At 35.2% G+C, this 15,937-nt stretch overlaps 1 protein-coding gene across 1 annotated transcript in view; it reads right to left on the reverse strand.

Annotated features, from left to right (window-relative positions):
• Positions 1-15,937, reverse strand: part of LOC129218604 (ninjurin-A-like) — a 30,694-nt gene that overhangs the window by 5,631 nt on the left and 9,126 nt on the right. Inside the window, exon 2 of the mRNA XM_054852924.1 lies at positions 9,308-9,502. Within this exon, the coding sequence (XP_054708899.1) occupies positions 9,308-9,502 (195 nt within the window). The remainder of the gene's footprint in view (positions 1-9,307; positions 9,503-15,937) is intronic.

The following is a 15,937-nucleotide window of genomic DNA, read 5'->3' on the forward strand; positions in this document are numbered from 1 at the left end:
AGGCTTCTTGTACTTTCAATATATTGCATCATTTTTCTTTGTATTAAATTGGTTTGGGAGTAAAAAATACAGTGATGTTACAGACATACCTCTTCCACTTAGAATCGAAAGCAGATCTGTATCAGTATCTATTCCTGCGACAGGTCTGGAGCTGTTCTGGCCCGTTTTTATTGCAATTGAGTAAATTAATACATTGGCTTCCCTATCCAATTGTACAACAGTCATTCCTCCTAATCGGAAGTATTCCATCATAATTTGAATTAATCTTAATTAGTTCTCAGAATTCCTCATAAAATTAAATCTATATAATCATTCCCACTACATTTTCTTCAAAAAGCAGTAGCCTCAGACATTTTCGACATCACCCTTCTTTGTTTCTTCCAAATAATAGTTGGTAACGCATACGCGTATCCATTAAAAACCACTGCTTCATATAAAAAGAAGTTTTTTCTGAAGACACCTGAAGTATTTGAGGCACATATCTTTTTATTATATGTCTGACTCGTCCCATGTCGATGCGTGCATAAGAAATCCTTCAGCTTTATGGACAAAGAGATTGGGGATAGCTGCCACGCTTGTGTTTTATCCTTTCTCAGAGAAACCCAACCAAAAAGCGAGGGTAGTTGAGGGGCTAATTCATATTTGAGATATCTCGTAAATCATCGTTTGATTTGAAAACAGCTACATCCTGGTCAAAAACTGGAAGACTGAACAGAACGTTCATTTTTTAATAATAACCCCTTTTTGCTTCCTTTTTCCAAAAAAGGAAGTATTGTATTCGCGAAAAAATTTTCACTCGAAAATCGGCCTTAATTTCCATTTTTCTCACCCCCGAATGAATGTTGAGGTTTTTTTTTCGACCCGACCACACGTGGATATATGCCTGGGAACCTACAGACACCCGAAATATCCATTTTGATGACCCCCGAGTTAATTACAACGATTTTTCTCGTGACGTCCGTATGTACGTATGTATGCGCGTATGTGCGTATGTGTGTATGTGTGTATGTATCTCGCATAACTCAAAAACGGTATGTCCTAGAAAGTTGAAACTTGGTACATGGACTCCTAGTGGGACCTAGTTCTGCACCTTCAATTTTGATTGCATTCGGATGATTCTAAGGGGGTCTTTTGCCCTTTTTTGGGGGAAATCGTTGTAAATTTCGATGTAAACTCAAGTGGTGTTATAATTTGTCGGGCACTTGGCGATATATCGCCAGTCTTTAGGTCACTAAGTTTTGTCGCCAACTTGGCGACAAATTTGGCGTTTTTTTTTTATTTTAAATTTGATTTTAATTTGGCCACTGTTGGTGATATTTAAAGAGTAAACAATTGAATCACATTAAAATTGCCAATGATGGGGAAATGACATTAAATTGGAGTAAAAGGAAGTCATGTGATGCGCACATCAGCTCGTTTCTTCTGAAGTTTAACTTCCCCTAAAGAACTTTCCTAAAGTTGAAGGCAACGATCTTTCACAGAAATTTTTTCCACTGATACAAAATTATATGGAAATATAATTAAAAAAAAAAAAAACATTTTTGAGTAACTATTTGCTACCTAAAATGCACAAAAAAAAACCATTTGGAGATAAAAATGATTATTTTCATTAAAAATATAAAAGTTTTGAGCGATTTTGACGAATTTCTAACGTTACTGTGAGTGTTTTTATTTATTTTTTTAATTCACTTAATATTACAAAAAAAAAAAAAAAAAAAAAATTGGAGCCACTTTACGATTTATGGTAGTTTTAAAGAGCTAAACAGATCAGCATTGAATTTTCACAAAGAAAATTTTGCGTTTCAGTCAAAAAACACAATTTGCAGATCATATATGTTCATAGCTTTTTGCGGAGAAATGTCGATAAAACACAAGCACCAATTCAAACATACATAGCTTTTTTTTTAACTAAAATAACTTTTAAACTTTTTTATCTATTAAACTTTAAAAAAAAATAACAACTATTGACTAATATATGAGGGAAATTATTTTTAAAAATATACCCCAAAAAATAAAAACAAATATTTTTTAGCAGCTTATGTGTTCTGCTGCATATTACATTGAACACAGAAGTTTCAGTTTTTGGTGTCAAAACAAATGTTAGAAAATTAGTATTTGTTATTTTAAGTTATGTATCGAAACAATACAGGGTTTGTCCGGAAAGTAATAGGGCTGATTTTTTTCCGCCGTGACTGTACTTCGGAGCGTGCACGCGCCGGCTGGATTCGGCAGAGGACGTTCCTGGCTAACGAAAGAGCGGCTAGTCGATTATCTCCGAGCACCTGGAGAGTCAGGACAGGCATTTTCGCTCGACGTGTTTCTGTGAGTGGTGCAAGCCGAAAATGCAGCGTTCGTTAGAGCAAAGGTGCGCGATTAAATTCTGTGTCAAACTCGGTAAATCTGCGACAGAGACGTTTGATATGATCAAGCAGGCTTACCCAGATGTTGTTTTAGCAAGAAGTGGTGTGTTTCGGTGGTACCAGGTCTTTTTGGCAGGCCGGGAAGAGGTCGCCGATGAAGACCGTGCTGGAAGACTCTCGACTTCGACAAACACCGACAATGTGACTTGTGTGCGCAAAGTTTTGAACTGAGACCGTCGACTAAGTATTCGTTTAATTGCCCAAATGTTAAATTTACCAAAATCTGAGGTTCATGGTTTTGTGACGGTGCATTTGAACATGCCAAGGTGTGCGCGAAGTTGGTCCCAAAAGTGCTCACTGACGACGAACAGCTACCTGACCAAGGCCGGCATCCCAACGCTTCCGTAGCCGCCCTACAGCCCAGATGTGGTCCCCCGGACTTTTTTTTTTTTGTTTCCTCGCCTGAAAAGGCAGATGAAAGGCAAGCATTTTGAGACGACAGAGGGGATCCAAGCAGCATGCTCCGCGGCTCTCAAGGCTATTCCGGAGAATGCCTACCGTGACGCCTTTAATGCTTAGAAATCACGCTGGCAGCGCTGCATCCGCGCAGAAGGAGTCTATTTTGAAAGTTTTTAAAGAATTGTAACAATTGCCTCAATAGTTTTTTTTTTAATCGACTCAGTCCTATTACTTTCCGGACAAACCCTGTATTACTTCTAGATCCTGAAGTTTTTTTTTTTTTTTTCAGAACTGAGAAATTTTCATTTTTGACCGAGTTATAAAGAAAACAAAAAGTACTAGGCGGCCACCTTTGATCCGCCATTTTGGATAGAATATCACATGGGAACTTAGGGGACTTTTCAGGACTCGTTCTACACATGTTCAGGAACTAATCCTGAATTATTCAGCTAATTATAAATTTGTGGCGCATTTACCCTATTTTTGGCCTAAATTTACTGTGCTATAAGATATCTGAACCTGAGAATAACGTTAAGATATCCTTTTGTTGCTCTAAGGCGACGATATGCTTCTATATCAGAACGGTTCAAAGATGATTGTAGTAATTAAATCGTCTACACTTAGTTCTCAAACTAATTGTCCTTTAATTTTCATCTCCCCACCCTCCCACTCTACTCTCGAGTCCTGTCCAAAATTGAAATTTCAAAAAATAACTTACACTAACTATACTTAAATACTCATTTTGTCAAAAAAAAAAAAAAAAAAATCAATGTTTTACCAGTTTTTCCTGAAAGAGAGGAGAGAATCTCCGCAATGCAAGAATTGGTCATAAAACGATGAATCACTGATTGAGAATGAGTATGCAATAGCTGCGGAAACCGGATAATTTGAACATCCGAGTGGGAAGGATACGAAATCTGATATATAACATTTCCTCACCTACTTATTCATGGTGTTTCGGTTCCAAGTTCCTGTTTGAAGTTCACTTTATTTTCCGGATTTTTAGCTCAGAAAATACCTACTTTCATTTTCATTTCAACTGAGTATTTTTATATGATGATGAAACAAAAATATAATATACTATTAGAAGTCAAAAGTTGTGCAATATTCAACCTATGTAAATTTTCACAACTTAATGTAAACGTGAAGACAGCTTAAAATCGCACAGATAGACTTCAGCGCTGCTAGTGACTAAAGGTTATTTCTAACATGAATAGTCTTCTTCCTTACACTGCTTTCTAAAATAAATCGTTTATTGTAATTATATGTGGGTAATATTTTATAAATATGATTTGAAAATTTAAAACTGTGCCAAAAACACTGATTGCTTTCCAGGATCTATTTTTTTTTCATATTTACAGAAAAAATGTAAAGAATCCTCAATTGTAAAAAAATAATAATAATAATAATAATAATACTAAGAAGGAAAATAAACTATTGAACATTTTGGGTACATTGAGTTACCCTGTTTTTCACTCCAACGCTTTTATTAATTGTTATAAAAAAGAATTTTACAAGCGGCTGCTAGACTTTTCAATTAAAAGCTTACAGTTTGTCTCATGGAGCGCTCCAAGAAAGTTTTAAACCAAAACCTGTCTTTTAATGTCTTTATAAATGATATTTTGACTAAAATTTGCAAATAACCTTTGGCATTCTTTGTTTGTAATTTAATTTAATGACTCAGGCTTTCATTTACAACATTATCCTCTCAATATGTTGTTTTTGGGGTCTCTTAAAATGTTTTCAGGGTCTAAGTCACATTCTTTAGTTCATCTTGTTGAAATTGGAGATCTTTTAAAACTTGAGTTCACAGAAAATTCCCCCACAGTACCCCTTCCCACGTGCACTGTCTTGTTCACACGTGGATCAAAATATTTAAGTTTGGAAGCTTTCTGAATAATTAAAAGCGCATTGTTATTGGAATATTTGTTCCTCAATGAAAGTAATTTCGAGATAGAAGTTTGCCAATATTTTCCTAAATCCAAATAGTATAGCCGGAAATTTCTCATTTATGGGCATTACTTTTTTTTTTTTTTAAATGTATATTCTAATATTGTGAAAAATACCTATCATAATTAATATCAGAAAGAGTGAAAAATTATTTACCAATGAAAATTGTAGAACAATGCAATCACTTGATCATTTTGTGTACAGAGCAGGAAATTTTAAACCGCATTGTCATTTTAAAATATAACGGTTGATCTTGAAAAAAAAAAAAAAAAAGAAAAGAAAAAAATGCAAAGATTAAAAAAAAAAACCTTTAATCAAAGATATTTAACGTATAATGATATGGAACCTTTCATTGATTTCATCGTTTGTTCATGGTTTATGATAATTTTTTTCAACTTTCACTCTTAAGTTTGAGGGCCCAAAAATGTTTACCACTTTGAGCCTCCATTTGACCCATCACTCACCTAGATAGATAGATTACGTTTTCAATAACGTATCTTAATTTGATCATAAACTTACATAAATAATTTAACTATATTCAAAACATAGTTTTAATTTTATTGTTCCTTTACACATTGTGTAGATTCCACCTCCTTATCAAAAGCTTCATTGTTATAATATTTTTACTTTCAGCTCCCTCACGAAAAGGATGTTTTACAATGTCAAGAAATGAGCTGATATGTGCATCACATGACTTCCTTTTACGCCAATTTAATGATAATAGTACCTTGAAGTAAGCAAAGAAACACTTTAAATATTGCTACACCAACTTTGTTGCGAACTGAAGCAAGAAAACGTTATATACAGATTAATTTTCTCAATATTGGACATTTTAATGTGATTCAATGGTTAACTCTCTAAATATAGCCAAATTGAAACCAAATTTAAAAGAATTTGTCACCAAGTTGGCGACCAAACGCTTGGCGATGTATCGCCAACTGTTTGCCAAGTTATAACACCCCTTGGGTTTGCATTGAATTTAACAATGATTTTTCTCCCAAAAAGGTGTAAAATGAGACCCCTCCTCCCCTTTGGAACATCCGAATGCAACCAAAAAGGGACGTCACGAGAAAACTCGTTGTAGTTAATTCGAGGATCGTCAAAATGGATATTTCGGGTGGCTATACGTTCTAAGGCACATATTCACGTGTGGTTGGGTTGAAAAAAAACTCAATATTCATTCAGGGGCGAGCAAAAAGGAACTTAAGGCCGATTTTTGGATGAAATTTTTTTCGCGAATACAATGCTTCCTTTACTTCGTAAAAGGAAGTAAAAAGGGACGATTTCTCCTAAAAGTCTGTAACAATAAGTTTTCTACCATTTATCTTACTCACTATATTCAAAGATAAATGTACCCTTTGAAACATAGCACCTTATCTCAGATATGTTAACTCAAATACAGCGCAATTTAAAAAAAAAAGAGAAAAAGAAAGAAAATGATCAAGAAAATAAAGGAAGGATTGAACGAAACAAAAATCAAGTTGATGCTTAAGCAGGGGTGCCCACGTAGAAGGGGGGGGGGGGGGTCATGAAGCAGACTACGCCATTGAAATTTTTAGGGGGATTGTTTTGAGGGTATTTTTACTTTTTTTATGGGGGCTCTTGCTTTTGGGAAGGGGGGTCTTCGTGATATTTAGCGGGGTGCGCTCTGGCTCTTAGGGGGGTCACCCCTGCTTAAGGCAACTTCATTTAAAGCTTTTTTACGGGGGAGGGGGGGAGAGAATGATGTGTTAGTAAACCAACAATTATTAATCGTGAAGCACTCTTGCGCCTAACTTATTATGCCATATAGAAATCAAACAACTATTTTTAATTTTTTTTCTGAGATACGATGAAAAAGGGGTAGGGACTAGAGTAATTCAAATCTAACCCATTATAACCCATATATCACGCAAATATGTGTTACTTGTCAGTTTCGCATATTTGTAGTAAATGTGATATCAATAAACGTAATATCGAAATAAAAGAACAAATTAAGATAAGCAATTCGCGCTCAAATTTGGTATTTTAAAAATCGAATTTTTTTTTAGATATTCTTGGAAATTTGGATCAAAATTAACCCGAGAAAACAAGTTATTCAAAAAAGACAGTATCCGACATGTGGGGAGATCGAACCCATGATCTTCGAGCTATTAATGCGACGCATTAACTTCTAATGAGACTCCGTCTCGGGATGCTATTTATTAACGCAATGCGTAGTATAGTAACAAAATAAATTAAAGTACATGCCACTATTTTTTTAAAGTTATATTGCGGTTGACTATAATAAAATAAAGGCCTACTTTTTCGATCTTAGTACAACGTTATGTCTAGTTTAGAATCTTGCAAAGAGTTTAAAGCATCACACTTTCATGAAAATGTGTATCATAATTCAGCAGAGGAAGTCATTCAAAAGCGACATTTTCTTTTTCACGGAGGACTGACCCATGACTTTCGCATTGCTGACACGAAGCACAATCTAACTGAGCTAATAAGACCTACATCCTAGGGCGCTATACATTAAAGCAATGTTAAAAAAAAAAAAAAAAAAACAGAATAAATCCTTTTTTCCCGACTGCGCTACACAAAGGAGGGTAATGTGTTGATCAGTCTCTGTATGTATGCTTGTTCCTATGTGGCGTTCAAGAGGCTAAACGTCTTGGCCAATTTTGATAATTCTTACGTCAATCGATTTGTCTTAACCTTGGGAGTGTCACTAAACCCATGACAGGAATCAAAATTCACCATATCAACAATCAGTCTCAATTTCGTCATTTCGAGATCGAATCGCATGCTACTTGCGTGCGAAACAGCTATCGACAAATGCAAGTAGCGTTTTCACTGCCTGAATTTTTTATTTACTAAATCTACGAATTCGATTTTGATATTTAACATGTTGTTTTTTTTTTTTTTTTTTTTTTTTTTTTTTTGCCTTGATTAGAGGGATTGAGTTTCGCGACGTGTACTTTCTTGATGGACTTTTTTAGTTTTGCGAGAAAGATTTGAGTGACGGGCGTTTCCGATTTCGCATCATAATGAGTTATACAGGCTGTTTATATAACTGTGATGTGGTTGACTTAAGTTCGCGCATTTTCACTAAAGGTCAAGTACATGTAACTTTAAGCCGAATTAAAATGATCAGTAGTTTAGACCACTGCAAGTTACTTAATAAACCTCACGATATAAACTCTCTCAATGAAATGACAAGATTTCGAAATTTATCGTCTTATAATCATAATGACTAAATCAATGAAAATTAACTAAAAAGTGTGAAATAAAAAATTATTAAATAAAAACAAAAAAGTCGTCTGCGTAAAAACCAAATAATAATAATAATAATAATAATAATAATAATAATTAAAAAAAAATATAAGCCGAGTAGTTTAGAATGCTATCAAGTACTACTGAATAACTAAACCATTGAAATAGTTTTACAATCGATACACATATAAGACAAATCATGAATTCAAAAGAAAAATAGAAAGATCAACAATCGGGGCCCATTCAAATTTTACGGGGTTTCTTGATTGGTCAAAAAGGAATGGGCTCCGACTGTTGATCCTTCTATTTTGCTTTTGAATTTATGATTTGTCTTATGCGTGTATCAATTGTAAAACTATTTCAATGGTGTAGTTATTCAGTAGTACTTGATAACATTTTAAAGTACTTGGCTTTTTTTTTAGTTTTTTTTTTTTTTTTTTTTTTGGTTTTTACGCAGACGTTTTTTTTTGTTATTATTTACTACTTTTTTTTTTTTTTTTTTGTGGAAAAACCGCCCTAATGTGAGTGGCCAGCTTAATTTTCTCTGAAAACGGTGGAAAAATCTCTTAAATGATGTCTCATTTATGAAGTTTGGTGAATCATTGAAGAAGTTCTTGCGTTTCCACAACAAAAAAAAAAGTTTGAGAACTAATATGAATGATTGTCGTAGGTTTTATACGGTGAAAGGGACTGAAAAAACCTATTTGAAATCTTATAAAAGAATAATATTTGAACAAATTATTTCGGAAAAACCTTTTTTATGCTCTTGTTAAATAGTTTGTGTTAAAAACCAAAACCAGTGGCACAACAGCCCATAGGAGCCAAGAGCAACGGCGGCCAACTCAGTTTTTCTGACCAAGTGCTCCGGGATGCAATGCAGATCCTCCGGTTCGGTTTACAGCCGAACGCGGAACCCCCAGGGTTTAGTTCCCAAGCACGCTCGGTACTCATTTTATTTCCCCACTGAAAGTATGAACGGCTGAGGCGGCCATGCCCAACCAGGGAATCGAACCTTGCGGCGTGGGAGAGTAAGCACTACTACTGAGCCACTGGGCTTCATAGTTTGTGTTAAGTAGCATAGTTTCAAGAGAGATTGCTCTTCTACAGTTTTTCCATACTTAAATGATTGGGAAACATCGAAAACTTAGTATTTATTACACGAGGAAAAACTTCATCCAACATATTGGAGCATTCTCAAAGTGACTGAAAATATCATTTGTTTCGTAAGTTTTATCATCATAAGTTTTCTTTACTTTACTAACTAGTAAGTAATTAAAATAGACATAATTTTTTTTTACCTGTAGAGCTATAGAAATGGATATGCAGGATATCTGTATAAAAAATAAAGATGTGCGTTGTATGTTGTATTTCAAAAGCATCTTTAGCTGCGATGCATTAGCAGTTAATAAAGCTAAATCCATCATTCCTTGTGCAACTGTCTTCTTTGTGGAGTAAATATTATTGTCTAATGGTTTTCTTGCTTTTCTTAAAGCCTGAAAAAGAGAAAAATATAAACTAATTTCATAAACAACAAGTATTTTATTCAAATATTAAATTTTATTTCCTTTAAAAATTATAAAGAAAACAATTTTAAAGAATAAACACGAAAATGAATAAAAATGGAAAATTAGACGGATTAATAATTAAAAAAAATAAGATAAGTAATCTATATATCGTCGCCTCAGAGCAACATAAGGATATCTTACTGTTATTTATGGAATTAGAAGTCTTACTGTTGATCTGAGGCGACGATATATGGATGCCTCAATTGTCAAATCAATTAACTCCACTTTTTAAAAAAATCATCATTTTTGCTTTAATAGTGCTTAATCAATGCTTAGCTTGTAAATTTATATTAAATTTTTGGTTCAGTACATTTTTGATCCTGCGACGGCAGAAAATGTAACGCGAGGCTCCATTCACTCCTATGGAAAAAACAATCTTCTTCATCAGTTTTCTCAACTTTTTGTTTTATGGAGTTAATCGATGTGGCAAGTGAAGCATCTGTATAATACTCTAACGTAACTACCAAAAAGAAGGTGTATTTCTTTTTCCGCCGGTGGCAACGGGCATAATGTTTACCTCTCCGCGATCCATGCATGTAGGGAGCTACATTGGAAAGGTGTCATTTCGCGCTAATTTTAACCTTTGATTTTTTACGTTTATACATTTTATTTAGTGTTTCACTATGGATTTCAAAACGGCAGCTAGGTATGTAAGTCAGAATGCAAGACGGAGAATTAGACGTATCCAGGAAAACATTATTGGGTCGAGATTACGTAGAAATGTGTCTGTAATGTAGATGAACATTGTTGCGGGATCCCTCTCGAGGGTCTGACCCATACTGCTATTGCTTACATGGTCAAGCATATCATCAAGTGTCTCCGTTCTATGCTAGTGACCAGCACAGCGAAGGATATGGTCAACTGTACATCTTTGATTCAGATGAGGCCACCGATAAACGGGTAAGTGACAATAAGAAATGCTTGCCAAATGTGTTTAAAATGTTAGATGTTACTAGACTACAATATTGTACAGTATTATAGTGAGCGTAACGAGCTCGGATAACAAACGGATCCGCATGGAACTGCACAGCAGTTATGGGGGGTTGGCGAGCGGTAGCTCCCTATAGTCCGTGGAGTTTGTGACAAAAATACTCAAAACATTTCACTTCCGGATACCAGTCTGAAATTTTGCACAATGCTTATGTACATATCTAAGAACAAAAATCCGTCGGGAGGCATTTGATCATAAGTCATGAACCCCCTGTGATGACGTCATCAAAATGGCCGCCTTTTTAAGAAAAGTACGTTCGTTTAACTGCTTAGAACTCTATTATGAATCTTAATATTGCGATATTAAAATATATCATTTAAAAGCGCTTTAAAAGAGCTATTTAATAGTGATTGAATTTTTTTCCTATCACAAACAGTTTAAGAGTTATTACAATTAACATCATCAAAATGGCTGCCTGGAAAGGTATGTACGTACGTTTAACTGCTTAGAACTACATTACAGATCTTTATATTGTAGTATTAATGTGTATCATCTGAAAGAGCTTTAAAAGAGCTATTTAACAGAGACTGCTTTTTCCTCCGAAGATAAGTAGTTTTAGAGTTATTAAAATTTCCGTAATCAAACTGGCTGAAAAGCTTCGTTTAACTGCTCAAAACGCCATTGGAAATCATTCTTCCTTAAAAAATAGGTGCACTAAACAAAAGCTCTAAAATAAATTAGAAAAATATGCGTCCCCCCCCCCTAGTAAATAGCTGTAACTTAAAATTTCACTGCAATAACGTAACTACATGGAGCGGGAGGGGAGGGGGATTTCTCCTTGAACTGTTCCAACTGTTTCGTCGCATCTAACCCACAGTGAAACTTTTAATTAAAAATTCCTTACCGGATTAAATACACATATGTATTGTCCCATAATAATTCACTTCTCTTGCAAGTGCGAACGACTGCAGTCTAGCGGCAAGAATCAGAACGACTACTCGATTTTTTCCCGTCAACAAGCTGTAACTTAGGATTGCAGCCCGCCTAGCTCGTTTCTTTCCAGTTCTGCTGTTCTCAGCAATAATTACTTCCATAGTGATATGTTTATTATTCAGATATAATTTTCAATAACTGAATATTTGACTGGTTAATGCTGTAGCAAATAATATCAAATAAAGGTGAGTCATATAATTCTATTACGGTTTGAAATCGATAACTTCGATTGTTCGTTCTATCTAGCATTAAAATTATCATATAACTTGTATTCATTCCTTTACGTCATTTTCAATAAGCAAAACGTATTACAAACTCCCAATATTTTTTAGAATAAATTTTTCTCTTTCATTTGTTCCATGTGACCTCAAAATACTAACATAGCTTGCAATAATTTCTTCAATGTGCTTTTGGAAAAGTAAAATATTTAATGAATTAAGTGTTTGTAATCTAGGTCCCATCTACGCGCCCTGTTAAAATCTATTCAGTGGGCTATGCCGAGTGAGTATGGCGAAAATAAAAATTAGGTCATGTTAGGTGGTCTCCACATAGAAATGACTGTTTCATCTGCAATAGGTACATGGCTTGAAGGAAGTGGATGAACTGAACTCCTAGTAGAAACTCATGTAACAACATCGGGAAGAGCAGAAGGAATACTGAAAGTTTCGCATGTGAAGAGAAGTCGATACGCTCACGATTTTGCGGTAACCACTCTCCAAGTTCTGTTAGAGAAAGCGTATCAAAATCGAAAAGATATAGACGAAACATTTACAGACTGGGTTATGGGAAGATCAAAAGAATCGCCTCAGTTTAAGTACTGGAAGATTACCATGGAGCTAGAATGTATACTTTTAAATCTGGTGCGCACTATTCGTCAAGGAAATTTCTCAGGTTTTAATGTCACTCTTGAGAACATATGTCCATAGATGTTTGCTCTTGATCATACAAATTATGCCCGATGGCCTTCAGTATTTCTGTTCAATTGCAAGCAGTTACCAGAGATGCATCCAGCTATTTTCCAGGAGTTTCATAGGGGAAATATATCTGGCTTCAAAACTGAGAGGAAATTTTCCAGGATGGCACACGACCATTTGCATGAGCAAAACAACAAATTAATTTTAAAATCATCAACAATCTATCCCTTTTAAGTCATATGAGGGATTCATTAATATAATGGATCGTTGCTGGACCGGAAGTTGTGCGCATGATTGGGGAGTTTGAAGAAAATCAGAGCCTGAAGTCTGACGTCACTTCTGAAAAGCTAGATACTAGATACATGAAGATGCTAGAAGCTTTTGTATTCGATATGAAATTCAGGTTTCCAGCATAGTTGAAACAATTGAAGAACACGGGAATCCTTTCGAAGATGACAATTTAACTGCAGTAAACAGCAATAAAATTATTCTCTCGGAAGAAAGTGCCATTTCTGTGATGTCAGCGCTAGCCAATTCAATACATTTGTAGAAGATCGCTTAGTGTTAAGAAAATTATCCATATATGATGTTATTAAAAGAAACAATCTCCGCTTGATAAGCAGAAAACCTGCCAAGCAACTCAATTGTATGTAAAAGAATTTTTTCTCATGAAAACAGCTCGTGTCCACCTTCTATATCCAACCTTGGCAAATTTAGGAAACCAAAGAAAATGTCCGACGTAGTTTCTTGTATCCTCCAATCTACTGGACTGGTTTTGACGGCTATTCCGGAACCAAATTGTTCATTGATGGGGCTGCACTGATTCACATGCTTTTTCCTTAGTCTACTCGAATTGTCCAACAATACTGCGATCAGATTGTGAAGCCGTCCATATTTATGAGACTAAAAATCGTTCATAGGGTAGATTTAGTTTTTGACCGGTATTCAAAAGGAAGTTAGAAAAGTGACACGAGACAATCGAGAGGATCTGGACCAAGAATAAGTATTAAATCCAATGTTTTGATACCAAAGTCATTTACTAAATTTCTTGCAAAAGATAAAAATAAAGAGGAGCTTTTCGAATTTTTGGCAGAAAATCTCGTGAAGATGGATCTACCAGATGGGAAGCAGGTTGTTTGCACCTATAAAGACACTGTAATTGCTTCAGTCAAGAACTATTTTGAAACCATGTCTCCTGTGTCCTCCGGAAAAGCCGATGCGATGCTATTCCTTTATATGCAGCTTGCAATAGAATACTTGAGACATGCTAAGATCACCGTGAAAACTGTTGACAGAGATAATGTAGTGATTGCTATATTCCGAGTTCCGAAACTGCAAGAGCTATGGGTGGAGTATGGAGAATATCTGCGGTATCTTTCCATCCACGTTTTGCTACGTAAAGTTCCACAAGGTGTACTAGATCTTCTGCCTTTTTTCCATGCTTTTACATGAGTTGATCCGGTGTTTAGTTTTGCCAGCATTGGTAAAACTAGGTACTGCATGGAAAATGTGGATGGCGTTTAGAGATGTTAACTAAGTTTTTTTGTACTATACTAAAGTACCCGAAAGCATCATTGAAGACAATAAGCATTTCCTATTCATTCAGCGCTTTGTCGTCCTGACTTATCATTCATCAAGCTCAGTGGAAACCGTAAATGCGGCTAGGAGAATTTTCTTCACCCAGCAAAACAGACCAGTTGAATGTATTCCACCGTCTAGCAACGTTCTTCTGCATCACCTAAAGAGAGCAATGTTGCAGTGTTCACTATGGACAAAATGTCTTCAGCAAAATTTTCAGCTCTTGGATCCATGTCAGTGGGGATGGAAAAAAATTGGTGAAGAGTTTGAACCTCTTTGGTATGCATACCCCGAAATAACAATTGAGAAATTACATTAACTTATATCAAGTGCAAAGAGATGTCTACACGCTGTCGATGCGTCAGATCTGAATTGCACACTTCTTTGTAGTTGTGAGGGTCAGTGCAATACGTAAAACTTTCCTTAAAAAAACTTATTACAGTTTTCGTTATAACAGGTACTTTTTCTTTGTATTAAAACGTGTATTTTTCATCTATTTCTCTTAAATGTTTAAAATGAAGGCATGTTTAACAAAATTGTTTTATTATACGCTAACATTATTAGTTGAGTCCTCGATCTATTTGGGGCGGTGACTTTGATTATTTCTGCATTTTAACCTCCCTTTCATTCAGTTTACAGGTAAAATACTGACAAAAGGTGTTAAAGCATGAAGTACAAATTTAAATTTAATGAAACTGGAAAGTTTCTTTTATAATGCAGGTAAAACAGTAAAAAATTTTACTCCAATATCGGCTAATACAAAAAAGTCATTGTTTTCCTATCAATTTTCACGTTGATATTGTAATAATTATTAAACTATTTGTTTTCTTTACTAATAATAAAGCTCAAAGTTTGTCTGGACATCTGTCGGGATGTCTGTCCGGATGTCTCTCTGTGAAGCGCGTAGCGCCTAAACCGTTCGGCCTATTTTCACGAAATTTGGCACAGAATTAGTTTGTAGCATAAAAAAGTGCACCTCGATTTTTCGAAAATTCGATTTTATTCTTTTTCTATTTCAATTTTAAGAACATTTTACCGAGCAAATTATGATAACGTGGACGACTAAATTACCAAATTATCATAACGTGGAACCGTAACATTAAAAAAATGTTGAGAAGGCCAGGGCCCGCCCAGGGCTGTCTTGCAGCTGAGAAAGGAAGGAAGGAAGGAACCATAAAATGGCCGAACAAATTAACATAGCAAATTGGCGAAAAATTCATCGCCCATTGTGTGTAAATATACAGGTGAGTCAAATGACCTTATAATTTTTTTACTGCGAGCAAAGCCGTGCGGGTTTTGCTAGTAGAAAATAAAACTAACCCTGTTGAAGAGCTTTTTTAAATGGCTTTCAGATAATGTATTTGAATTTTACAAAATTATGACCTATTATGTAGTTCTAAGCAGTTAAACCAACGTACTAACCGATACAAGGCGGCCATTTTGATGACGTCACCACAGGGGGGTTTTGACCTCCAATCAATTGCCTCCCGGCGGTTTTTTACTCTCTTATGTGAGCATAAGTGCTGTACAAAATTTCATACTGGTATCCGGAAGTGAAATGTTTTTGCACAAACTCCACCGACTACTAGTAATTTTTAAAGAAACTACTGCTTTGAGACACTACTGTGACTCTTAACATATTAATTCTTGTCTGCTTCGCTAAAAATTCAAAAAAAAAAAAAAAATTCTTCAACTTTCAATGATAATTTAAAAAAAAAATAGAATGCAATTAGGGTACATTGGGGTGAGGCGCCGTATTGTAGAAAATGCCATGTCACGTGTTTCAACCGCTCAAGCATGCGCAAATAAACAGCATGCCGGTCAGCTCGTATGAAAGCGCGTGCACATTGAGACCACACAAATAGTTTGTGTTGATTAATCGAAGTAGTGTTTTTTCATCCTGATTCCTCTGGTACTTTCCCGAAATCATAGCCCAACATGATTTGC

The sequence above is a fragment of the Uloborus diversus genome, chromosome 3, assembly GCF_026930045.1.
Source record: "Uloborus diversus isolate 005 chromosome 3, Udiv.v.3.1, whole genome shotgun sequence".
Lineage (NCBI taxonomy): Eukaryota > Metazoa > Arthropoda > Arachnida > Araneae > Uloboridae > Uloborus > Uloborus diversus.